At 41.2% G+C, this 25,758-nt stretch overlaps 1 protein-coding gene and 1 non-coding gene across 3 annotated transcripts in view; one reads left to right on the top strand and one right to left on the bottom strand.

Annotated features, from left to right (window-relative positions):
* JAKMIP2 (janus kinase and microtubule interacting protein 2) overlaps positions 1 to 25,758 on the top strand; it is a 191,234-nt gene that overhangs the window by 102,434 nt on the left and 63,042 nt on the right. For both annotated transcript variants that reach the window (XM_010850476.1, XM_010850477.1), the window contains exon 2: positions 21,757 to 22,032. In XM_010850476.1, the coding sequence (XP_010848778.1) occupies positions 21,904 to 22,032 (129 nt within the window). In that variant the 5' untranslated portion in view covers positions 21,757 to 21,903. The remainder of the gene's footprint in view (positions 1 to 21,756; positions 22,033 to 25,758) is intronic.
* On the bottom strand, positions 25,478 to 25,549 carry TRNAA-AGC. The gene has a single exon. It is a non-coding gene; the product is annotated as a tRNA-Ala (tRNA).

Genomic DNA, 25,758 nt, shown 5'->3' with positions numbered 1-25,758 from the left:
ACTTTATTCTGCTCTTCAGAAGTTATTTCCAGCCATTTTATCTTCCAGCTCACTGATTCGTTCTTCTGCTTCAGATATTCTGCTATTGATTCCTTCTAGACTATTTTTAATTTCAGTAATTGTATTGTTTGTCTCTGTATGTTTATTCTTAATTCCTCTAGGTCTTTGTTAATTGATTCTTGCATTTTCTCCATTCTGTTTTCAAGGTTTTTGATCATCTTTACTATCATTATTCTGAATTCTTTTTCAGGTAGTTTGCCTATTTCCTCTTCATTTATTTGTACTTCTGTGTTTCTAGTTTGTTCCTTCATTTGTGTAGTATTTCTCTGCCTTTTCATTTTTTTTTTTTTAACTTATCGTGTTTGAGGTCTCTTTCTCCCAGGCTTCAAGGTTGAATTCTTTCTTTCTTTTGGTTTCTGCCCTCCTAAGATTGGTCCAGTGGTTTGTGTAAGCATCATATAGGGTGAGATTTGTGCTGAGTTTTTGTTTGTTTTTCCTCTGATGGGCAAGGCTGAGTGAGGTGGTAATCCTGTCTGCTGATGATTGAGTTTGTATTTTTGTTTTGTTTGTTACTTATATGAGGCATCCTGCACAGGGTGCTACTGGTGGTTGGGTGATGTGGAGTCTTCTCTTGAAGTGTTTTCCTTTGTGTGAGTTCTCACTATTTGATACTCCCTAGGGTTAGTTCTCTGGTAGTCTAGGGTCTTGGAGTCAGTGCTCCCACTCCAAAGGTTCAAGGCTTGATCTCTAGTCAGGAATGAAGATTCAACAAGTAGTTTGTTATGGCATTAAGTGAGATTAAAACAAATATCCAAAAATGAGAAACCAAAGATGAACCCCAAACAATTGGCAGTTACATCAGGCAAATAATAATAAAAATAATAGAATGTACACATATACATATACACCCATAAGCAAAATCAGAACAGTGCAACAAAAATAAAGTACAGTAGATCGACCTGGTGACCAAAGGAAACCAAAAAGTATATCTATCAGAACAAAACTAACTAAAGCACAGACTGGAAAACAAAACTAAGCAAGGTGCCAATTGGGGAATAAAGCAATGAAAATAAAACTAACAAATATGTTAAGGGGAAAGGAAAGAAAGAATAGATATGCAAAGTTAAATAAAGATAGATAAAGACATATACATTAAAGATTAACTGCAAGGGGGAAAGAACAGTAGGAAAAGCAAACAAAGGAATAAACAAGAGTTAATACTAATCATTTTGATAACTGAGTTTATGTACAGGGGTTTATGGGTAACACTAGTTTTCTCCTATAAAATCTCCCTCAATGCTTACATCTCCTAAACCCCTTTTCAAGATAAAACTCATGTATCGGGGGTGGGAGCATCTGTAAACACAAACTATCTGCTAGCATGTTGGCAGGAGTGATTTATCATGTTTACGCTTCTTTGGAAGGCTGAGTGGAGTGAAGCAATGGGCCAGAAGATGGTGACAAAGGAGTATGAGAAAAGAGGCCAGAAGGAGGCTTCAGTCACCCTTAACCCCCCAGGAAAATCCTAGGAGACAGGAAAGAAACAGAAGAGATTTTTTTTCACCCAGGATTGACCTGTCCACTCTGAGGGTCTCAGCCTTCCCAGAGACAGATTAAAGCATGTCACTGTCGGAGCTGTCGTCAGGGTGGGGCTTATCACACAGAGGATGACACAGTGTTTCTTGCAATGGCCACACTGCCACACAGCTCTGGAGAATGGCCTGCAGACTAACCCGCATTTGAGAGGGGAGGGGTTGAGTGATCTTCCCCAGAGGGTTTGGAGTAAATGATAGGAAGCATGTAGGACACCTTTTTGTTTTTGTTTGTTGTTTTTGTGGGGGTTGGCCAGACCATGTGGCTTGTGGGATTTTAGTTCCCCAACCAGGGATTAAACCCAGGCTCTCAGCAGTGAGAGCACACAGTCCTAAACATTGGATTGCCAAGGAATTCCATAGGAAGCCCTTTTGATTCCTGAACAAGGTGGAACCCTTCACCCATATCTTTCCAAAATGTATTGTGATTTCATATACATACATGTGCACATAAAGTATATGTGTGTGTTTATTAAAAATTACACTTTGTGTTTCATGCATCTTGCTTTTTTGACTCAATGATACATCTTGAAGTGCAGCTAGTCTCATTGGTCATTATATCTAGGTATGTATGTTATAACTATTGCGTACGAGCTTATAGATTGGATACGTTGTTGTTTAGTCACTGAGTCATGTCTATCTCTTGTGACCTCACAGACTGCAGCACGCCAGTCTCCTCTGTCCTTCACTATCTCCCAGAGTTCGCTCAAATTCATATCCATTGAGTTGGTGATGCTGTCTAACCATCTCATACTCTGCTGCCTTCTTCTCCTTTTGCCTGCAATCTTTCCCAGCATCAGGGTCTTTTCCAATGAGTCAGCTCTTCCCATCAGGTGGCCAAAGTATTAGAGCTTTGATTTAAGCATCAGTCCTTCCAATGAACATTCAGGGTTGATTTTCTTTAGGATTGACTGGTTTGATCTACTTGCAGTCCAAGGACTCTCAAGAGTCTTTTCCAGCACCACAATTTGAAAGCATTAATTCTTCGGCACTCAGCCTTCTTTGTGATCCAATCCTTACATCCGTACATGACTACTGGAAGAACCATAGTTTTGACTATATGGACCTTTGTCAGCCAAGTGATATCTCTGCTTTTTATTATGCTATCTAGGTTTGTCATAACTTCCTTTCCAAAGAGCAAGCATCTTTTAATTTCATGGCTGCAGTCACTGTCCACAGTGATTTGGAGCTCAAGAAAATAAAATCTGTCCCTGCTTCACTTTATAGCTGTGGTGTACTGTCCTCTTAGATTTAAGCTCTCCAAGTGGTGGGGATAGCTGCGGTGCCTAGCACAATGCCTTTCTTAGGGTGTTTACTCAGTCACTTGAGATTCCTTGCAACCCCATGGACTATAGCTCACCAGGCTCCTTTGTCCATGGAATTTTCCAGGCAAGAATACTGGAGTGAGTTACCATTTCCTTCTCCAGGGGATCTTCCCAGTCCAGTGGGAGCTTAATAAATTTCACAGACAAATAGTATAGTGAACTCTTTAATACTTGAGTCAACCTTATGTGACTTTGCATCTCAGCTTAGCAATTGATTGGTTGTAATTTTGACCAAACACCAATTTAGAAAGGATTAACAGCAGTTTACATCTGGTCCCTCTTACTAACTCTACAGCTCCCACCCTGACCTAAATCACCACCATCTTTAAGCTGGATTTTTGCAGAGGCTTCCAAGGCAGTCTCTTTACTATCCCTCTTATGCAAATTCTTCTACTCTAACCACTGGAGTCAGTGAGATGCTAAAACTGAAGCCAGATGAGGGCACCCCTCCCATCAAATCCTACAGTGGGACCTCACTCTGAGTAAAAGCCCAAGTCGATGTAGAACGGCCTAAAAAGTGCAGTGTGGTTTGCACACACTGCCCTCCCATTAATGCCTGCCCTCAGCTTGGCTGCTGTCCTAGTTTGCTTATTCCCTCCAGCCTGGCTGGCCTCCTGCCGTTCCTGGAACTTGGGTGTCTGTACCCACTGCAGAGCTCCTGTACTTGCCCTGCACTCCTGGAACACTTCTGCCCAGGCGTCTGAGTGGCTCACCCCGTCCAGTCTTCAGCCAGATAGCGCATGCTTGTCTAGGCTTTCTGTTATCTAAAATCAGAACCCACCTGAACACTTCCCATCACCTTCCGTGCTTTTATTGTTTCCCATAAAACTTTGTCATAATCTAGCAGAGTACTTACTTATTATGCTTATTGTGTGCCTCTCCCAACTAATACATTATCTCCATGAGCTGGAGACATATGTCTGTTTTCATTTATTTACTCAGTGCCAAGACCAGTGTTCAGCAGCTATTACGTGTTCAATAGACATGTGTTGAATAAACCAACATTTAAAAAAAGCTCTTACTTGATGCATACATTGCTAAACACTTCACCTGCATTATTCTGTGGACTTTTCACTACCACCCTCCAAGGGAGGCCTGAATGACAGAATGAAGACATGGGCTCTACAGTCAAACATCTTGGAATAAATCTTCCCCCATCAGTACTTGCCAGCTCAGAGCCGAATAAAGGTCAGTCATTCATCTTCACTAAGTCACCGATAGTCCATCTGAATGAATACAAGGGAAATATTACTGATTACTTATCATTGGTTGTTTTTTGTCAGACTGTCTGAAGCAATCAGATCAACATTATAAGAAGTTTTTCAACCACAGCCCCAGATTCAGGCTTCCAGTACCATCTTATTTAATTATCTATCTCATGTGATCATTTAAGACTTAATAGCTATTTTGTGTGCACTGTTTTGCAGGAGTAAAGCACTCCCTTGTCTTACCCTATTTCACACAGGAAAAACGTTAACTGCTAGGTTATAAGCACCCTGAAAAATGGGATTTATCTGTGAAATGCCCTAAGTGACTACTTCAGTCAGGGCTCAGTGCGTTGCTACAATAATGATACACAACCTTGTGTTAAATCTTTTAAATGCTCTGGATAAGAAATGTGTTTGCAACCTTATGCTTTGATTTCTATAGAGCAGGACTTGTTTTTGATTCATCTGAGAATTTTAAAGCTAATAATAGTTATAGAACAGGGAAAAAAAAAAAGATATTCCCTTTCTGATTCTAAAGGAAAGACAAGTGCTGTGTATTAGTTAAAATGAATGTTGTTGAATCAGGCTGACCTGATGTTAAATTCTGTCAGACACATTGTAGGTTCTAGAGAAACAACTGAGTCAATGAATGGCATAGACATACACTTTGTACAGTTGCACAAATTTTCAGTTTTTAATTTCTTCTCTTGTGCAATGGGAAAATTATATCAACATCATGAGTGTGTTTTAGAGAGAGACTATATGTGCAGTGGTTCATACTGTGCTTGACCTGTAGAAAAATTTCAATAGAATTATTGTTAAACAGGTTTTCAGTCTATAGCTTAGCATGTGGAACCCTTCTCCCCCAAATTTAGTGTTTTAATGAGGTGTAAGAATAGAGACAAGCTCAGTAAAGATACAAAAATGAGCCCTTTCAAAATTCTCTCTTTCTCCTCCATCCTCCCCCTAACTCCAGTTAAGCAATATTCTTGGCATATCTGTAATTCTTACTAAATCTTCTCATATGACATTTATTCAGCTCTTCCTCATTTCTTCAACCACATGACAAATCCTCTGTCATCTTTCCAGACTCTGCTCAGCCATCCCTTCTATTAGCAGTGCTGGCCCTCCCCAGGGAATTAGATCTCCTTCTCTGTGCTCTGGTAGTGTGTGGCTTGCTTTCTTCCTACAGCACTCATTACATTTTCAAGCCTGCAGTTCATTATCCACATGGCAGTCCCTCCAGTGGGGAGAGTTGTAAGGAGGATTCATAAGTCACAGGTTTGAGGCTGGGCTAGATGACTTGTACACCCACCTCAGAGCATTAAAAATAAAATGCATGTAAATAGCTTAGCACAGTGGCCAGCCTAGTTAAACGGTCAGCAATAATGAGGAGAAAGATAGTTAGTAGTCTTAGTAGTACTCATCTGTCACAGTATGAGGTGAGTAGGTGGATGAACTATAATAATTATCTGTACAAAATCTGTGATGACCTAGAATATTATAGGCCAGCACTCCAAGGATTTAAAATATCACAGATTGCTTACCATACAGAGAGGAATACTGTATCTCAGAACCTTCCTTGTGGGTCTGTGTGCAGAAAAACAATTTGCACATTTGAGCTTGCTTTTCCTAACAAAGTTGTATATTGAAATACTTTGAAATGTTAAGTGAGAAATTGTAGCTCCTTTCTGTGCCATGGGGTAGGTAGTAAGCCAAAGAAAATACTGGGAAAAAGTGTGTTTCTCAGATGTAAATTGCTTACACGTGAAATTATCTTGCTTAAATTTCTAAGTACTTAGATACTGTTAATATATGTTGCAGAGTTTAATATGGGGTAAAAATAACATTGTTATTAAGTCAATGATAAATTACACTTCCTCCAATAGTAGTTCATATTTTGGAAGAATAACATTAAGACTTTGTGAGTTTAAAGAGTTCTTCACAAGAAGGGACCCTACATACAGTTTTTTCCCCTTCTGTTTGATTACCATTGTCAGGATTTGTGGAGTGGAAAATTGTGCTGTGACTCTCAGGGCCCAATGGCTGGTTCTCTCTTCAGTGGAGAGGAGAGGCGTTTGAGTCTGAAGCATTTCAGATTTAGAAATGAGATCTCTATGCTTGAATTAATTCCAGCTTTTCATGATGTGTGTTGAAAGCATGACAATGGATTCCAGCTTCACCCCTAGCTTCAGCTGGTTATTTACCCTTGATTTCTCTTTGCTCCACTTTCCTCACTGAATTCTTCTTTTTTTTCCTCAGGAATATTATTTCATTTGGATTATATTAAGTATGCAATAAATATTATATTGTGTAATTTAACATACAACTGATTGTATATTAAAGCAAATAATAATAATAAGAAGAAAAGCCATACTTAAGTTTAAATTAAGACCTCTTACCATGTACGACACAAAGAGAACTATTGCTATTTGAACATCAGTCTCTATGTATGTGTACATCATTACTATTTACTTAAACTATTGCCTTTTGAGCACCTATCTTTATGTATGCCTATGCAAGTGGCTCAGATAGTAAAGAGTCCGCCTGCAATGCAGGAGACCCTGTTCAATCTCTGGGTCAGGAAGATCCCTTGGAGAAGGGAATGGCCACCCACTCCAGTCTTCTTGCCTAGAGAATCCCATGGACAGAGGAGCCTGGCAGACTACAGTCCATGGGATCGCAAGGAGTCTGATACCACTAAGTGACTAACACTTTCACACAAGTACTATTCACTTAATTTTAAATGTCTTAAATCTTATTTTGTTGAAGTCTATTATTTCTATAAAGTGCTTAGAAATTGTTTTCAAAGAGGTTGTGTAGTAAATTTTAAAGATAGGTAAACCAATCAGTAATGAAAAGACGGTACTGCTGTCCTTCAAGTGTGATTTCTCTAAAAACAAACTGGAGTGTTTCTGCTACAGAATCATTACTGGATTTATAGACTTTGGGATATGACTGTCTGTGTTATGTCCTAACTTGCCTTTTTACTACTTATATAATATTATACAATTCATAGTTCTTTTCTGAGACTCTTTTTCCTTTTCTGTAATACTTATAATGTTGTGGTTTAAACAAGAAAATGAGAATCATTAAGCATAATTCCTGGGTTATACCAAGGACCTGAAAATATTAGCTCTTGTTATATTTAAGCACAGGGCTTACCAGGTGGCACTAGTGGTAAAGAGCCCACCTGTCAATACAGGAAACATAAGAGATGCGGGTTCAATCCTTGAGTCAGGAAGATCCCCTTTAAGAGGGCATGGCAATCCATTCCAGTATTCTTGCCTGGAGGATCCCATGGACAGAGGAGATTGACAGGCTACTTACTGTCCAGGGGGCTGCAAAGAGTTGGACACAACTGACACGACTTAGCACAGCACACCTGTGTGTCTGGGTGCACATATGATTCCTTTCATTCCAATGAGTTTGTTGATACTGACATTCTTCCAACATCCCATGCACCCAAGGATTGGGTGTCATCTTCAACCTTCCCTTCTCTCTCTCTCACTGCTTCCCAACAATCAGCACTTGTGGGGACTCTTCAAACATCACAGATCAGCTGGAGAGAAGTGTAGTGGTTTCAGTCCATAAGAAACTTCAGGCTCAAATACATCTTGACCATGTCACCTACCTAGCTCTGTGACTTTGAGTGAGAAGCTTGACCTCCTATCACCTCAATTCTCTCATCTATAAAAAGGAATAATAAACACGTATATCTCATAGTCTTGTTTTAAGTCTGAAATGGAAGGATGCATGTAAAACGCTGCATTGTAAACCACTTTAAAAAGTGAAAGTGTTAGTCACTCAGTTGTGTCCAACTCTTTGCGACCCTATGGACTGTAGCCCTCCAGGCTCCTCTGTCCATGGGATTCTCCAGGCAAGAATATTGGAGTGGGTTGCTGTTCTCTTCTCCAGGGGATCTACCTGACCCAGGGATTGAACTTGGGTGATGATGATGAAAATGATGATGGGAAAGAATTTTTCCCATCTTTCCTTTCTTTGACTAGGAGAGAAAAAGGCACTTCTATTTTTCCATCCTAATCCAAACTTCTTCTCTTTGTATCTGAACATTGATAATGGATCCATATCTGGACCTCTAACCTCTAGTTTCTTTACTTCATTCTGCTTTACATATAATGACAAGATTAATCTTTTTTAAAAAAAAATTGCATCATGCCTCTTCTCTTAAAAATATTTCTCAGATTCTAAGTAAGTTTTTAACAAAATGTAAAATCAGTATCTAGGCAGTCAAGACATCATAATTTACCATCCCTTTGCATTGGTTTGTTCCCCAGGATAAACCTTCCACACCAGATATTGTAGTCTGCAATTTATTCCTTCGCTTGTCCTACCTTTCTGCCTTTTCTTAATCCCTTCTAGTCATCCTTCATGTTCCAGCCTTATCATAAAGCCTTTTCTTCTGGTGAAGTCATTTATTTAATTAGAAATATTTATTCAGAGTCTATTTTGTGCCTGGCCCCACTGTACTAGGCACTGAGATTCAACAAGGAGCCAGACAGACATAGTCCTTGCCCTCGTGCTACCGTCCCTTTGATTCTCCTGCATGTGTGTGTGTGTATGTTTCCTCCTTTGGCACATGGCATATGCAGCCTTGTTTGACAGATACATGTTGTACTATCTTCAATGTTAACACAATAGCTTGCACATGATTATGGTTCAAGAAGTAGTTGCTGATCTGTGATTTTACAGTGATTTACCTATAGCATATGGCTACACATTGGGGCTAGATTGACTAATTTCCATTAGCCAACCTCACTATCTTGCTTCCAAGATCTTACCAATTTTAAAAATATAGTTAAATATTGACCTCAGGAACAGAACTCAAAATAGGAATCTAAATGATAAAAAAATAATCATTTCTATATTCTGTAACTTATTATACTATTGGTACATGATACCATATTATAACATAGGGAAGATATTATAATAGAACTGTACTGTATATCCAATATTTATTATATGCAAACTTTACATGCTTTTACTCAAGTAATATTAGTCTGTATAAATCTTTATACAGAAATTGTCCTCTTTTTAAATAGCAGGTTATTCATTTCTTATCCTATATACAGAAATTTCTGCTCATGTTTGACACTTTGCACATGTGCTTTTATGATAGTTTTTTAAAAATGTGTGGCCTTTGAGAGCAGTCACCAAGGAAACGATAGCATAAAGTATATGTGTTTCACATATGCCTAAAATAGAAAGGCTTGCTCTCAGTTATAAATACATTTTCTCTGAAGCTCACTCCCTCTAGTGATCTGGGTATTTTTCTTTAATTTTACATACCAGTTTTTTTTTTTTTTTTAATACTGTACAGATGAAGCAAATGCCTACTTTAGGCAGAGGTTTCTCTGTCTAACCTTGAAAACTCAGTGATTTCCTGCTAGTTTGATATTTCTCCCCCACGTCCAATGACATTGGTACTCCTCATTCTAGAGTAGCTGTAAAATACTTTCAATCCAGAAAGAAAGAACACTGCATTTAAGATTGTATAGCACTGAGTAACTTACTTTGCTGAACTCATCCTTCAAAGTCCTCTAAATCCAGTCATAGTAGTACAATGCAAGATAACTTACTCAGTGCCGAATGAAATTAAACTCGATTTTATTTGAATATGATGAATAGCAGCAAGGGTCATGAAATCTCAGAACACGGCTTAAATGAAAACTTACTTAACTTTATTGTTTACTTAACTGTTACACCAAACTTTTACTTTTGCCTGAAATCAAAACAGTCATTCAGGCGCTTTCACAAAGCAAAAGAAATTTTCCATAAGAACTCTTATTATAAATCATCTTCGTTGAAATTGTGAAATATGTTCCTCGTTCTCAGTGTTTTCCTTGGATCTGGACCAGTGTTAATGAAACTGAGCTTCGTGGTGGTCCTTGTGACAGGTACTGTGAGTGCAAAGATGAATGAGACAGTTTTACCCTCACGTGGGCTCAGTCACCTGAAGAATAACTATGCTATAAATGAATCATGGCCATCGCCTGCTGAATGTTCTTGCACTGTCTGTGTTTAACCCTGCAGTCCGTTTCATTCTCAGTTGCCAAAGGACTGTTTGTTGCTCAATCGCTCAGTCGTATCTGACTCTTCGCAACCCCCTGGACTGCAAGCAGGCCAGACTTCCCTGTCCTTCACTATCTCTCAGAGTTTTCTCAAACTCATGTCCACTGAGTCGATGATGCCATCCAAGCATCTCATCCTCTGTCGCTAAAACCAAAATGTGATAAGTCACTCCCTTGTATGAAACTCTGGTGACTACACATTACTGTGGGGATGAAGTCCAAACCCTCTAACATAATCTATACTGTTTTCTACTAACTGTTCCCTGTCAACCTCTCTAAGTTCATCTTTGAAGTTTTCCCATATTTTTCACCAAGATCTTGTCTATGTTTTTCTCCAGAGCATCACTTATATTCTTTTTTACCCCTGGACCTTCCTATTCAGTACTCCCTCTACCTAGAACATGGTTTTTCTTATACTCTCTTAGCTAGCTGATTCTTTCACATCTTACAGATCTTTGTTACAGATCACTTTTCCTAAATCTTTCCTGATTCCCATCTCTTATTATGTGTGCAGTTATTAGACTGCATGAAATTGCTGATTCCTCCTCTGGGAAGAACAGGGACCCTGTCTCTGCATCCTCCCTCCAGATGTTTCATAAATACTTGTGAATTGATGAATCATTAAATTAAGGGAAGAGTGATGAATGCTATAAGAAGTGTCTTTAAAGTGCAAATAGAAACCCAAGAGAGGGAGTAATTTATTCCACCCAGGGAATGGAGCAGAGGTGTGAGGGAAAGTGATATGTGATGATCCTGGATCTGACCCCTAAAAGATGAGTAGGATGGAGTTCACCAGAGAGTTGAGGAGGAGAAAGGAAGCCAAACAAGGAACTGTATTAGTGGAGTTTGCAGAGTAGTTTAGTTCTGGAAGGATCCTCCCACCTGCTTTGCCTTAATTTTAGACGTCACTTCTACCAAGCCTTCCTGACAACCCCTCTGAAAGAGGTTACACATCTATTGTATGTGTGCTGAGAATGATTTTACTGCGTTTCAGGGGGTATATTTCTAATATGAAGATTTAAACCTGAGTATAAAAAACAAATGCATCAGGAACAATAGGTTTTTGGTTGTATTCAGGTCCGTTCAGTCACTCAGTTGTGTCCGACTCTTTGCTACCCCATGAACTGCAGCACTGCAGGCCTCCCTGTCCATCACCAGCTGCTGGAGTCCACCCAAACCATGTCCATTGAGTCGATGATGCCATCCAACCATCTCATCCTCTGTCGTCCCCTTCTCCTCCTGCCCTCAATCTTTCCCAGCATCAGGGTCTTTTCAAATGAGTCAGCTCTTGGCATCAGATGGCCAAAGTATTGGTTGTATTACATTCTTTCATATGAAAAATTTATGTGTTAACTAAATAATTTGTAGTAATAAAATAATTGCTATTATTATATGTGATAAAGAGGGTAATTGGTGGAAGAACAGGAGAGAGAAAAAATAACACAAAGAACCATACAAGCCTGACACCTTGCAGTCCTAAAGATGCTTAGCTGATACTATGTTGAATGCTAGCATTTTAGATTCATTTTCTTCTAATAGATGTATAAAGGGTTAAAATCTTTGGACCCAATAGCCATACCACCACATTCCCTTTATATAGGAAACTAGAACTCCAGGTTTGGACTAACTTAAATAGCAGTCCCCCTTCTTTTAAAAAAAACTGTTTATTTTATATTGGACATAGCCAATAAACAGTGTTGTGATAGTTTTCAGGTGGAGAGCAAAGGGACTCAGCCATTCATGTACCTCCTCCCATCCAGGCTGCCACATAACAACATTGAGCAGAGTTACCTGTGTGGTACAGTCGGTCCTTGTTGATTATCGTTTTAACTATAGCAGTTCCCCTCCTTTATATTAAATTTCTGTGTTAGGTTCATGAGTGCACAGTTCACGAATGTATTTTCCTACATAAACAACGGATTGGAGAAGGCAATGGCACCCCACTCCAGTACTCTTGCCTGGAAAATCCCATGGATGGAGGAGCCTGGTAGGCTGCAGTCCATGGGGTCCTTAAGAGTCAGACACGACTGAGCGACTTCACTTTCACTTTTCATTTTCATGCATTGGATAAGGAAATGGCAACCCACTCCAATGTTCTTGCCTGGAGAATCCCAGGGACGGGGGAGCCTGGTGGGCTGCCGTCTATGGGGTCACACAGAGTCGGACACGACTGAAGCGACTTAGCAGCAGCAGCAGCAGCATGTCTCTGCAGGTCACTGGGAATAGAATCTGTTAGTTTAATTCATCCGTTTTAAACACTAACAACATCTAATTCTAAAACATCATCTTTGGAAAAGAAGTGGGGGAAGGGCTTAGCCAAACCAGCAAGGCTTTGGTGCAGTGGATGTATCAAAGTGTTAATTATGGAGAAGTGTTGCATACACATGAACTCTAGTTAATTTTATATTACAGTTGCTTTTCAAATCATAACTCAGAGGCAACAGCCTTATTGGAAACTCTTAAGATTAATAACAACCTTATTCAGTTTATAGCTTAGGGCAGAACCATCTGCAAAGCCGAGACTCCTGGGAATACTGACCTTGCCAGTGCAGATCTTATTTTGCCAAAAGCGTAAGCAAGAATTGCTTTAGTCTTTTCAGGGATCTCTGTGCCTTTCCTGGTCTGTCTCTTTTAGCACAAAGGAATGATAAATTGTTTCTTCTTCCCTTGAAATCTAAGCTGGCTTTTCTTGGATAGTTCAGTCCTGGAAAAAAATGATAACAATGATAATAATTTCTAATCATTTTACACACTTTAGTTCATTTATCCTTGCAAGAGCTCAGTGAGGTAGATATATTTGTGTCCTCATTTTACAGTAACAAAAGTTTAGAGAGTTTAATTTCTCAAGAATAGACATCCAGGAAGTGTGGCTCAAAACCAGTTTGTGTGATTTCAGATCCCAAGCTCCTAACCACCACATCCCACAGTTCTGTTTTGTAAGTGCCCACTGATATGTTCATGCCTTTGCCGTCTCTTGAGCCTACTCACGACCAGAGCGGAAGAATCCAGCCCTTTCTTCAAGTATGTATTATAATAGCTAAGAGGCTCTGGAGACTGACAGATGTGTGTTTGACTTGCAGCTCTGGCATTTCATTAGGTGTGTTAATTTTTCTCAAGTTAATTAACTTCTCTGAGCCTCAGTTTTCTTACCTAAAAAACGTAATAAGAATAAATATCTGAAGGGGTTGACTGGGATAAATTCCTGTACCTAAGATGAATGTACCTTAGCCCAGCGCCCGGCCCAGAGGCAGAACTCAGGAAATTAGGTAGCACATTCAGCATCAGCATCATTCAGGCTCAGCTCACCTCCTCTGTTGTCTTCATGCGTTTGCAGTCTGCTCTTAGCTACTCCCATAGCATTTGCCAACTGTATCATTCACTGCTTTCTAGAATTTGTTTCCTCTTGACAGATGTTTGCCTCCCCTTACCATCCAGAAGCCACTGGCAGGTGGGAATGAATGATGCTTGCAATTGTTTGCATCTATGAAAAACCAAGAACAGTGCTCCATAAATAGTGGCCATGCCTTCTTGACCACATTTCTGATAAAGACTTTTAGGTATTTTAGGATGTGAGAGAAAATAGAAAATGTAGTTGGACATCATATTGGGATTTCTAGGATATTTTTACTTTCCTGGACAGACTGTGTAACCAGAATTATAACCAAAGAGCAATAGCACAGATTCAACATATTTAAATATCAATGAACTGATTTAATATCAATAAATGTTTCCAATTTCTTGATTTTAATCTTGAAATGTGTGTTTTTAAAATCAACGATGCTCCAAATAGAAATTTTTAAAAATCCATTTTTATTGAAATATAGTTGATTTACAATGTTGTGTTAATTTCTGTTGTACAGCAGAGGGATTCAGTTATACATTATTATTTTCCATTATGGTTTATCACAGGATATTGAATATATTTCCCTGTGCTACAAAGTGGGACCTTGTCATTTATGCATTTTATATACGTGCTCAGTTGCTCAGTCGTGTCCGACTCTTTGAGACCTCATGGACCGTAGCCCACCAGGCTCCTCTGTCCATGGAATTTTCCAGGCCAGAATACTGGAGTGGGTTGCCATTTCCTCCTCCATCCATTTTATATACAATAGCTTGCATATGCTAATTCCAAACTCTCAATCCATCTCTCCCTACCCCTCCCCTTGGCAATTACAAATCTGTTCTCTATGTCTGTGAGTCTGTTTTTGTCATTTTAGATCTGATATACAAGTGATATCATAATGGTATTGGCCTTTCTCTTTCTGACTTACTTTACTTGTGATAATCTCCAGGTCCATCCATGTTGCTGTAATGGCATCATTTCATTCTCTTTATGGCTGAGTAGTATTCCATTGTTTATATGTACTACATCTTCCCTATTCAGCTGAATGGACATTTTTAAATCTGGACATCTTGTTATAAAAAATAGATATTGAGGTTCCCTAGTGGAGAGTGCAGTCCACGGGGTCGCTGAGAGTTGGACACGACTGAACCACTTCACTTTCACTTTTCACTTTCATGCATTGGAGAAGGAAATGGCAACCCACTCCAGTGTTCTTGCCTGGAGAATCCCAGGGACAGGGGAGCCTGGTGGGCTGCCGTCTATGGGGTCGCACAGAGTCGGACACGACTGAAGTGACTTAGCAGCAGCAGCCGCAGCAGTGGAGAGTGAAAAAGTTGGCTTAAAGCTCAACATTCAGAAAATGAAGATCATGGCATCTGGTCCCATCACTTCATGGGAAATAGATGGGGAAACAGTGGAAACAATGTCAGACTTTATTTTTTTAGGCTCCAAAATCACTGCAGATGGTGACTGCAGCCATGAAATTAAAAGTCGCTTACTCCTTGGAAGGAAAGTTATGACCAACCTAGATAGCATAATCAAAAGCAGAGACATTACTTTGCCAACAAAGGTCCGTCTAGTCAAGGCTATGGTTTTTCCAGTGGTCATGTATGGATGTGAGACTTGGACTATAAAAAAGCTGAGTGCTGAAGAATTGATGCTTTTGAACTGTGGTGTTGGAGAAGACTCTTGAGAGTCCCTTGGACTGCAAGGAGATCCAACCAGTCCATTCTGAAGGAGATCAGCCCTGGGATTTCTTTGGAAGGAATGATGCTAAAGCTGAAAGTCCAGTACTTTGGCCACCTCATGCGAAGAGTTGACTCCTTGGAAAAGACTCTGATGCTGGGAGGGATTGGGGGCAAGAGGAGAAGGGGACGACAGAGGATGAGACGGCTGGATGGCATCACTGACTCGATGGACGTGAGTCTGAGTGAACTCCGGGAGTTGGTGATGGACAGAGAGGCCTGGCGTGCTGCGATTCATAGGGTCGCAAAGAGTTGGACACGACTGAGCGACTGAACTGAACTGAACTGAACTGAAACTCTAAAAGACATAAAAAGGCTAAAGCTGGGAGCAGATGATCCCAAGATTATTTCAAATGCAGCACCCCACTTTTACTCTCCAGAAGTGGTACCTGAGGGAAAACCATGGCGAGGGAAGAAAAAGTGTCATCTACTCATATTATTGTCACTCTCCCCCTCTCTGTGGTTTCTCTCTCAGGGGTTTGTACCAATGCCTAAATAAGTCTGTAGAGGATCAAGAATAAGAATGGCTTTTTAATATTTGAGGCCTTCCATAAGTGTGGCACTTGAATTATCATTATTTGTAATATCCCCTGTCATTTTAATTCAAATTAAGCATCTTGAGAAAAGCACCTATTGCCTAGTTTGTTTCCACCACCTTAGCCAGTAGTTGAAAATGAAAACACTCAATAAATGTTACCTCTCCTGCATCATGAGCTGTGTGAGAGCATCTTTTACATTCTTTCATGTAACTGTCAAACAACCCAATGCCATAGTTATACGTATTCCTGCACCTCTCGCCCCCATTTTGGAGATGAAGGGTATTGAGAACCCGAGAACTAATGATTTATCCAAGATCCACATCTACTAAACACACAGGTGAAATTGAAAATTAAGTCTGTCTGACTCCATAGTCCATACTCTTCCCCAGGAGTTCTCAAAGATGCCTGTGCATCAGAATCACCCAGCAACTACTCTATCAGTATCTCCAGAGTGGAGGTCCAATCACTAAAGCTGTCTTACAGATTTTAATAAAACCAGACCAAAAATTGGGGAAGCTTTACTCTCAAACACTACACTGTATTTCCTCCTCAATAAATGTCTATGGAGTGAATGAATGAATGATGGCCAAAACTCTTCCACTGATAATATATTCCTTCATTAAGATTTGCTCTCAAGCAGTGATCCTTATTTTAAAATGCAACTGCTCATAAGAGCCTGTCTCTAAATTTTCTGATATCTTTATCTAAAACTTGGTTGCAAGGAAACTCAGCCTTGGTGGCTGTGGGAGGTGCCTGATTAATGACAGGATAGGACCAGAGGATAAGCTAAAATTCTTACCTTTGATACCTCCCAGTGATCCCTGGGGTCAGCACTGCCATCAGCAGCTGAAAGCTGGAAACCTAGGGCTCATTTAAAATGCCTTCACGTGGTTTGAAGTGGAGAAGCCATCACGCCCTCCTTCCTGATAGATTGGCCCATTGTTGAAAGATACTTCTGTCCCTCCTCCAGGTCTTCTGTTGCATCAGGTGTTATCAATGACAGAGGCTCTGAGGGTGGTCCAGAAACATCCCATGCATCTGCAGAGATGTCTTAGAGCTCTCCCTTATGCTCTGGAGCACACTCCTTTGAGGGGCCGTGTCTCTCTGCATGTGGCAGCCTCTCTAGAAGGTTGACCTCAAACTGCTTAAGCAAAGGCAGCACAAGTCCCCATCAACTGACAGAGGAATAAATAAAATCTAGTTTTAGTTATGCAATGGAATATTATTCAGCAATAAGAAGAAATAAAATATTGATACAGGCTATATTATGGATGACTCTTTTAAAGTAGAAGAAGCCAGTTACTAAAAATAAATCCACATATTTTATGATTCTGCTTACACAAATATCCAGAATAGACAAATCTATAGAGACAAAAAGTAGGTTAATGATTGCCTGGGCTGGGAGAGTTTGGTGGAAATGGGAAATGACTGCTAATAAGTATGGGCTTTCTCTTTGGTATGATAAAAAGTTCTAAAATCAGTTGTAGTATTGGTTGTACAGCCTTGTGAATATGCTAAAAAACAGATGAATTTTATGATATGTGAATTATATCTCATAAAACTGTCCAAAAAGGGGAAGGGAGAGCACAAAGCAACAGAAACATTTTAGTGAAATTACATATGAGAATCACAAGATTTCTAGGCACCCATCACAACTGGAAAAGACTTTGGAAAATTGCCCTCCAATAGAGGGTTATATGGGCTTCCCTGGTAGCTCAGACGGTAAAACGTCTACCTGCAGTGCAGGAGACCTGGATTCGATCCCTGGGCAGGAAGATCCCCTGGAGAAGGAAATGCACCCCACTCCAGTATTCATGCCTGGAAAATCCCATGGACCGAGGAGCCTGGTGGGCTACAGTCCATGGGGTGGCAAAGAGTCGGACACGACTGAGCGACTTCACTTCACTTCAGAGGGTTATATAGGGCCATACTTATATGAGCTGTTTACAGTAAGGTAGGTGTCTATAAGTTGATCCCATCCTCAACTTCCTTTCATATTTTTTTCTCTCTGAACATGTCTAATTTATTAATCCTATTCTTTTATCTGGCTCTTATGGGACTTAAGTTCACAATAATTTCCAGACTAAAAGTGTGTTAAGTCAGGCACATATGTTATATTTTGGGGAAAGGATTGTAAATTAAAATGTAAAATATGGCTGTTGCTTCTCACATTTTTGCTGCAAGCAGTGACAGAGTGCTGGTCCTCGTTATTTACAACAGGAGAGAAGAATGTAATGTTTAAAGGTAGGATGTGATTCCATCAACATCTCCAGTGTCAGAGTTGCTGCTTCCTTTTTCATCCCCATGGCTGGCCCCATTTAGAACTGCATTATCTGTCGCCTGGACCACTGAAGCAGACTCACTGATTTCCTGCTTCCAGTCTCTCCCTCCTTAGTAACTCATCCTCCATCACACTGCCAGAGTTACCTCTCTAAAATGCAAACATGAGGCAGAGTAGCCCAGGGTAGACACCTTGAGTCTCAGTTTCAAACTGCCTGGATTTGAATTTCAGCCCCACCGGCTATCCACTCAGTCATCCTAGGCAAGTTACTTAATCTTTCTGTGAATAGTTTTATTCCCCACTGCATCTTTAGTGCACATTAGATTTGAGCAGTATTTTAAGTGCTGAATTCAATGATGGGCTTATAGCGATTGGTCAGTATAACTTATTATTATTATTACATTTACATTCACATACTGCCATGTTTCTCTGTTTCTGCATAATGAAATCATTTTAAATTAAATTTAATCATCGATTGTGCAAGAGCCTGTGCAATCTAACCCTGGAGTTTTTCCTCCTAGTTTTATAACCTTCTCTACATACATCAATTGTGTGACTCCAGAGTTTCTCTCAAGCTTCTGCCTCTGTCATTTGAGTATGTTGTTATTGTTTTTTTAGTCGCTTAGTCGTGTCCAACTCTTTGTGACCCTGTGGGCCGTAGCCTGCCAGGCTCCTCTATCCATGGAGTTTTCCAGGCAAGAATACTGGAGTGAGTTGTCACTTCCCCCTCCAGGGGATCTTCCTGACCCAGGAATTGAACCCACATCTCCTGAGGCTCCTGCGTTTTCAGGTGGATTCTTTACAACTGAGCCACCTGGGTAGCCCCCATTTGAGTATCTCCAATTGGAAAAGCCCATTCTTGGCTCAGGGAATCTGGAGGGGTGATCATCTGGCTTCCAAAAGTTGGGACATCTACTGGGCTAAGGCATAGCTGAAGAGGGCTAGCTCTAAAGAGAAGAGTCCCAAGCCCACACAATATACATTCACTCCAACACATACCATGGAGTCGACCACGGTGGAAAGTACTGGAAGACCCATCACAGTGATGTCTGCAGGTAGCACAATAGTGAGAGGAAATTAAGGATCATTGAGGTCAGAATTCTTGAGGTTATGTTGAAAAGGTTAACAGAGTATGGTTTCATTCAGGCACAAGGGAGAGACCCCTCCAACTGATGATGGTAAACAAACGAACCGATAAATCTCAATCACTTTAAGCTTCAAGACAAGACATGTTTGTGGGACGTACCTGTATTTCACTTACCCTTTTAACCTACATAGAGCCATTTTGAAATGGCTCATTCCTTTTAAAGTTGATATATACCTCCACAGCCCTTATAGGCTTCCTTAGCTTTGCTCATCCTTTGGTAGATAGTCCCATTATTAAATTCTCAGTTGAACAGGACTACCTTTTTCTGCTGCAGCTCTAACTAATGGAGCCAATCAACTGTGAGCTCCTCCAGGGCTATATGATATATCTCTGAGCCCTCAGGACTGTTTACTGTAGCAGGTAAATTGTAGATGCTAATAAAGGTTTGTTTGCATTGGGGAAAAAAGAGAAAATGAAAAGCCTATTCTTCATTCAAGACAACAATATGGTTAGGAAGCTTTTCCCAAATGGCTTTTCCCTGTGTTGTGACAGCACTATAAAGGTCTGATAGAAGTTGACTATAAAGTGAGTCATATTTTATAGGTAAAACAAACCAGACTTCCTAGTGGACTGGATAGGGTATATAGAGGATAAAAAAAGAAAGGATGACTTCTAAGCTAAGATCTGGAACAACTGGGCATGTGATTGTGCCATTTATTGATATGGGAAAACTTGGGGAGGATAAGGTTTTTGAGGGACTAGTTAAAAAAAGACATCTGTATTTGTTCGGTTAGGTTTGAGATACCAATAGGATATCCAGGTGGATTTGGTAGAAGGAGTTGAATATATAAGTCTGGGGTTTGGGGAATGGTCAGGGCTATGAATATAACACAGGGGGTCATAAAACCTATAGGTGGGACCAGTAGAGAGAACCTGGACAAAGCCTGGGGGACCAGCAACATCTAGAGAACAAACTAGAGGAGATACCTGTTAACTGTATATATGGGAGTTTTCTCACCCAAAACCTGCTTGGAGTTAAGTTCTATCTTACTTATCTTTGTGCCTAGTGGTATTTGTCATACAAATTTTCAATAAATGCTTGTTGAATTCATTTCAATTCTAGAAACAAAGAATTGTAACCACTTAGAAGTCTCTCAGCCATAAACTTTAATGATTTTGCAACATTTGCAAAATAAGCATGAAGGAGCACTCCAACATCTAGCCTAGACGTTGGAGTGGTGGACAATATGGTGGACAGTTCCATGACTGCTGGCAACAGACTGATCTAACTTCCTAACCTTTCCCTATCCCCTTTCCCTAGAGACAGTCTCTAAAAGACATGGCCCCAGTGGTCATGGGTGGATGGCAGAAAGCCCAGGATCCCAGCACGGTCCTCAAGGCTGAATAGCAGGGGTCTCAACAGAGCAGCAGCTACTGGAACATATGGATCATCAGTAGGAATTCCACTTAGTTCTAGAGATACAAAACTCTCAATTTTCTGAAAGGTTGCATGGGAAACTCTCTATTATCTTCTTTATCTAGTCATGATTTTTGCACTGACTTTAACAGTTTAGGATTTATATTTTTCTTACCTCCTTGTTCCTATGACACATTTAAAGATTTGTAAATCAAGAGACATCATTTTTTTTTTTTTTTGTCTTCTCACTGCTGTTCTGATTGGGTCTACATCATCCTTCACCTTGGAAGTTTAGTGGCCTCCCTTCCTCATTCTCTCCCTACTATGCCACCAGAACAACCACACCAAAGCACTGCTCTGTTAGGGCACCTACCTGCCAAGAGCTTCAATAGCTAGCTTCCTTGTTACCTACTGAGGGAAAAATAATTCCAAAATTCTAAGGATGGCATCCCAGATCATCACATAGGGGACTTCCTTTCACAAAACTGAATTAAATAGCTAATATGTCCAGTCCCTGAGATGCATTCTGAGAAGCAAGTTGTAAATATGAACAACACATTCCTGCCCTCACAAAGCTTACAGACTCATGGAGGTGACCACACTTAAAAAACAGGGATCTGTATTTACCTGGAGTGGGGTGGGTTGGGGTGGGGGCTTCCAGGAGGAACTGACTTACCAGCTAAGACCTGAGGGTTGGTCAGACTAAACTGTCTGTGTGGCAGCATGTGAGGCTGAGGACCGTGTGAGGAGGCAGGGCAGAGATGGGGGGAAATGAAAAGTCCTTATGGGAAGAGAGAAAGAATCAGAAAATTAAAAGACACTCTCTATGCCCAGGATATGTGAGTGATGTGGAGGAAGTAAGGCTAGGAGAATGGGCAGGTTCGGGTGTAAAGAGCACTCTGAGATGTGAAAGATACACTTGTGTATGGACTCATAGGTCTTTGAAGGATTTTAAGCAGGGCACTGACATGACCAGACTAGCCCATTGGGAAGACAGCCCTAAATTCATGTGCCAAGTGGTCGGCAGCCCTTAGGAGGGGGCTCTCGCAGGCAGCTCAGGCTGAGTGCCTGACGGGTACGCGGCCAGGTCTCGGTCGTGGCAGTAACTACTGTCTCTGCCTCCCCAGGTCTTCCAGGGCAGTGGCTGAGGAGACCTTCCCGAGGGGCAACACGCAGTAGCTGCTGAGCCATCGCACCCAGGAGAAGCCGCAGGAACATGGCAGCCCCTGCTTGAGAGGAATTCAACACCAACAGACTCTATTCAGAAGGGAATAATGTCCAAGAAAGGGCGAAATAAGGGCGAGAAGCCCGAGGCGCTCATTGTCGCCCTTCAAGCTGCCAACGAAGACCTCAGGACCAAGCTCACAGACATCCAGATAGAGCTGCATCAGGAGAAGTCCAAGGTGAGTGGGGCTTCCTGAGGCCCGCCTGCCGCCCTGCCTCAGTGGGCTCTTGTCTGCTGGTTGCCAGAGGGGGCAACAACCCCTGCACTTGGGGAGATTCCCTGTGTGTGGCAGAAGGGATTGAGCACAGGATACACACAAAATGAGAAAACCCTGTTCATGAGCTCTGCCTGCCCAGGAAGCCAGATGTAAAAATTGAGAGCATACTCCCCCACCACCACCACCTCTGGACAAATGAATAAGCATGTGGCCTTGATGGGTCCCACCCTTGCCTTCTGTAGTCATTCCCCCGAGGCATTTAGAGATATCTTTGTAAAGCATGTCCATCATGTCATTCCACTGCTCAGAACCCTGCAAGGCTGCCCACCTCTCTCAGTCACAGGACTTCCCCCACCACGTCAGGACCTTCCCCCTCCAGCTCTCCATCATCTGACTCATCTCCCACCACTGCTGTCCCCAGATCACTCTGCTCCAGCCTCTTCACTGAACCAGGGGACACACGCCCATCACATTTGGGCCTTTGCCCTTCTTCTTCTCCAGCCAGCGGCATGCTCCTTCCACACTTCCTGCAAGTGTCAGCTCTAGTCAAGCATCTGACTACAATCTCCAAAACAGAGCACTTCCTGGGTCCACACACTCCCTAAAGCCTGCCTTTTCCTGGTTCATCTCAGCGCAGTTTTTGTATTTATATGTTGATTTGTTAAATGCTTCTCTCCCCCAAGTCAAGTGTAATCTCTGTGACAGCAGTCTCACTTACCTCTCTATCAGTGGAGCTTAAATAAATGTCCAGGACTGAAAAGCTCAACATATATTTGTTGAATGAGTAGATGAATGACTGAAATGTGATTTCTATCCTTATACCTTACCATTATCCTGTAGAGCTGGGAGGAGGTTTAAATTAGACACGTACATAAAGGAGTGATGAGGAGTATATGAGAAAATTCATATCAGATGCTCAGAGAGCTGCCTGGCACATAGTAAATTCTGAAAAAAAATTCATAGTAATATCCCTTCCATATTTGTTATGCTTGAGTCAGTTGCTAATTAGACTTAGGGAAGTTTCTTTGCTTCTGAGTCTCATCCATTAAATGAATATGCTAATGCTTCTCTTATTAGAGCAGTATGGATATCAAACAGAGTCATGGACAGGAAATCATTTTGAAATATGTGACAGGCGTAAGACATTTTTGCAAAGTAGAGACAATCATGTCAGTGTAAAATTACCTTAAAGAGATAACTCTGTGTGCAGTAAGGAAATGTTCTTAATCAAGTCACAAACAACATATATCCTTACTCTTTTTTACTGCCTCTTCTTCCTTGACTTTACCATTACATTTTAATTAGTTCTTTTCTCCCAAATGTATTTCTCCTGGTTTGAACAATAATAAAGCTTGGATTGGCCAAAGCTCCTGGCCCCCTGTTTCAGTTAATCCTTGACCTTGGATAAGCAGCCCCCAGTGTAAAGTTTATGAAGGGTATTTTTCACTTTCCATAAAGTTAACAAGAAGGTGGTGTCATAAAACAAACAAAAACAAAGTCAAAAATGTTTGTGTAAGAGTCAGAAAACCAGAATATTGCCTTTCTGTCTCCCCAGGGACAAATTTCAATTTCTCAGTGTGTCGATCTGTAATTCAGATGACTGAGTCTGTTTCTCCATATACTTGTCTCTCAAGCATCACTGGAAATTAGAATAACCGGAGGGAACTTATTAAAAATTGAGATCCCTGGGCCCAGAGTCCAAAGATTCTGATAAAGTAGGAGTGATGAGGCTCAGGACTGCAATTCCAGCACACGGTCCAGACAGTCCCTGTGGAGGTGGTTCTTTGACTTTGTGTTGACAAACACTCCACCCCGCAATTCCTTCCAGGTCGACAAGCTATGAACATTTCATTGGTTTTAACTTTCCCTGGGGCAACGTAGCATTTCAAGGGAGGCAGGCTGCTTTAATTGTAGTAACAGCAGGATGACAAACTACCTTCATGGAAAGAAGGCTCTCCGTCTGGGTACTGGGAACCATAACCTGCCCCTGGTTTGCAGAGAGCAAGCTCATGAGATTTTAAAGAGGCGGAGGCCCTGCAGATCCCAACCCTGCCATTTCCCATATGTGCTAGCCTTTTAAAAGGGGTAACTCTTGACTGTGGACAGAGCTGTTTATCTTGCCTGTTTATCCAGGGCTGGGCACTGGTGTCTAAGCCAGCAGTCAGGGGTCATCTCTCTTTCTGACAAGAGACCAGAAGCCAGGCTCTGAAATGAAAGCACTGCCCTTGTCGTCCACCCTCTGCCCCTCCCCCAGACTCCCTCTCCCTGACAGTTAATTAGAATCCTAGCACAGGGGCGACAGCAAAGCCTCACCGCCTGTCAGCAGCATTCCCCAAAGAGCAAAGGGAATTTAGAGGGCAAACAAGTCATAAAGCAGTTTTATTAAAATAAATACGATTGTGTTACCAAAGGCCCAGGCTCTGAGAGAGAGAACATGAACAATGCCGACATGTGAATTCACAGTCTCAGTTTGACTGCAAGGCTAGGATAACAATTTAACCTCAGGGGAATGGACTAGTTAAAGAGTGGAAACCTTTGGAGTGATGGGATATTACTCATTTTTCCAGAAAGACAAATCATCCCATTGACATTTGCAGAGAGTATTGCAGATAGAGCAGGTCACAAATGCTGGACTCTGTTGACTGTTTACCACCTGTCACACATGGTCAGAACTTCGTTTCCTCCTCACATAATCCCAGCTCTTTCCCTTAGCACCTGAGTGACCCTGTGCAGGTTATGAAATACCTGTGTCTTCCTTTGTCACATGGGATAATAGTCGTGTTTACTTCCTAAGTTATGTGTGTGTGTTTTTTGAGCAGATATTATCAGACATGTTGTGTTATAATTCAGTTATCACATTTCACCCTCACTACCATTCTCTGAGGTGGGCACTGTCATTATCCACATTTTACAAATGCAGAAACCGAGGCTCAGTGAGATAAAGCAGGTCACTCAGAGTCACGTGCTTGTTGGTGACGGGGATGGGTCTTCAACTCCCCTCCCCTCTCCTCCCACGTCTGTGCTCTTTTTCCAAATGTTTTCCCCAGTCTTACTGAGATATAATTGGTGTACAACACTGTGTTCATTTTATGTGTGCAACATAATGATTTGATATATGTATAGATTGTGAAATGATTATCACAATAAGTTTAGTCAATAGCCATCACCTCACAGAGTTGCAAAGTTTTTGTTCTTGTGATGAAAGTGAAAGTGACAGACTCTCAGTCGTGTCCGACTCTTTGTGACCCCGTGGACTACACAGTCCATGGAATTCTCCAGGCTAGAATACTGGAGTGGGTAGCCTTTCCCTTCACCAGGGGATCTTCCCAAGCCAGGGATTGAACCCAGGTCTCCCGCTTTGCGGGCAGATTCTTTACCAGCTGAGCCATAAGGGAAGCCCTGAAGATGGAGATACTGGGGATTGAACCCAGGGTCTCGTGCATGCTAAGCATGTGCTCTGCCACTGAGCTATACCCCCAGCTGCTGTGATGAGAACTGTTAAGATATACTCTTTTTGCAATCTTCAAATATTGTTAAGAGGACTGTTAACTATAATCATCATGCTATACATTACATCCTCAGAATTTACCATGTAACTGGAAGTTTGTACCTTCTAACCACCTTAACCATCTTCTAACCATTCTGCCTCTGGTAACCACCAATCCATTCCCTATATCTATGAGCTCT

This window comes from Bison bison, unplaced genomic scaffold (assembly GCF_000754665.1).
Source record: "Bison bison bison isolate TAMUID 2011002044 unplaced genomic scaffold, Bison_UMD1.0 scf7180017864291, whole genome shotgun sequence".
Taxonomy (NCBI): Eukaryota; Metazoa; Chordata; class Mammalia; order Artiodactyla; family Bovidae; genus Bison; species Bison bison.
The sequence above is the reverse complement of the archived record's forward strand: the minus strand, read 5'-3'. Positions and strand labels throughout refer to the sequence as shown.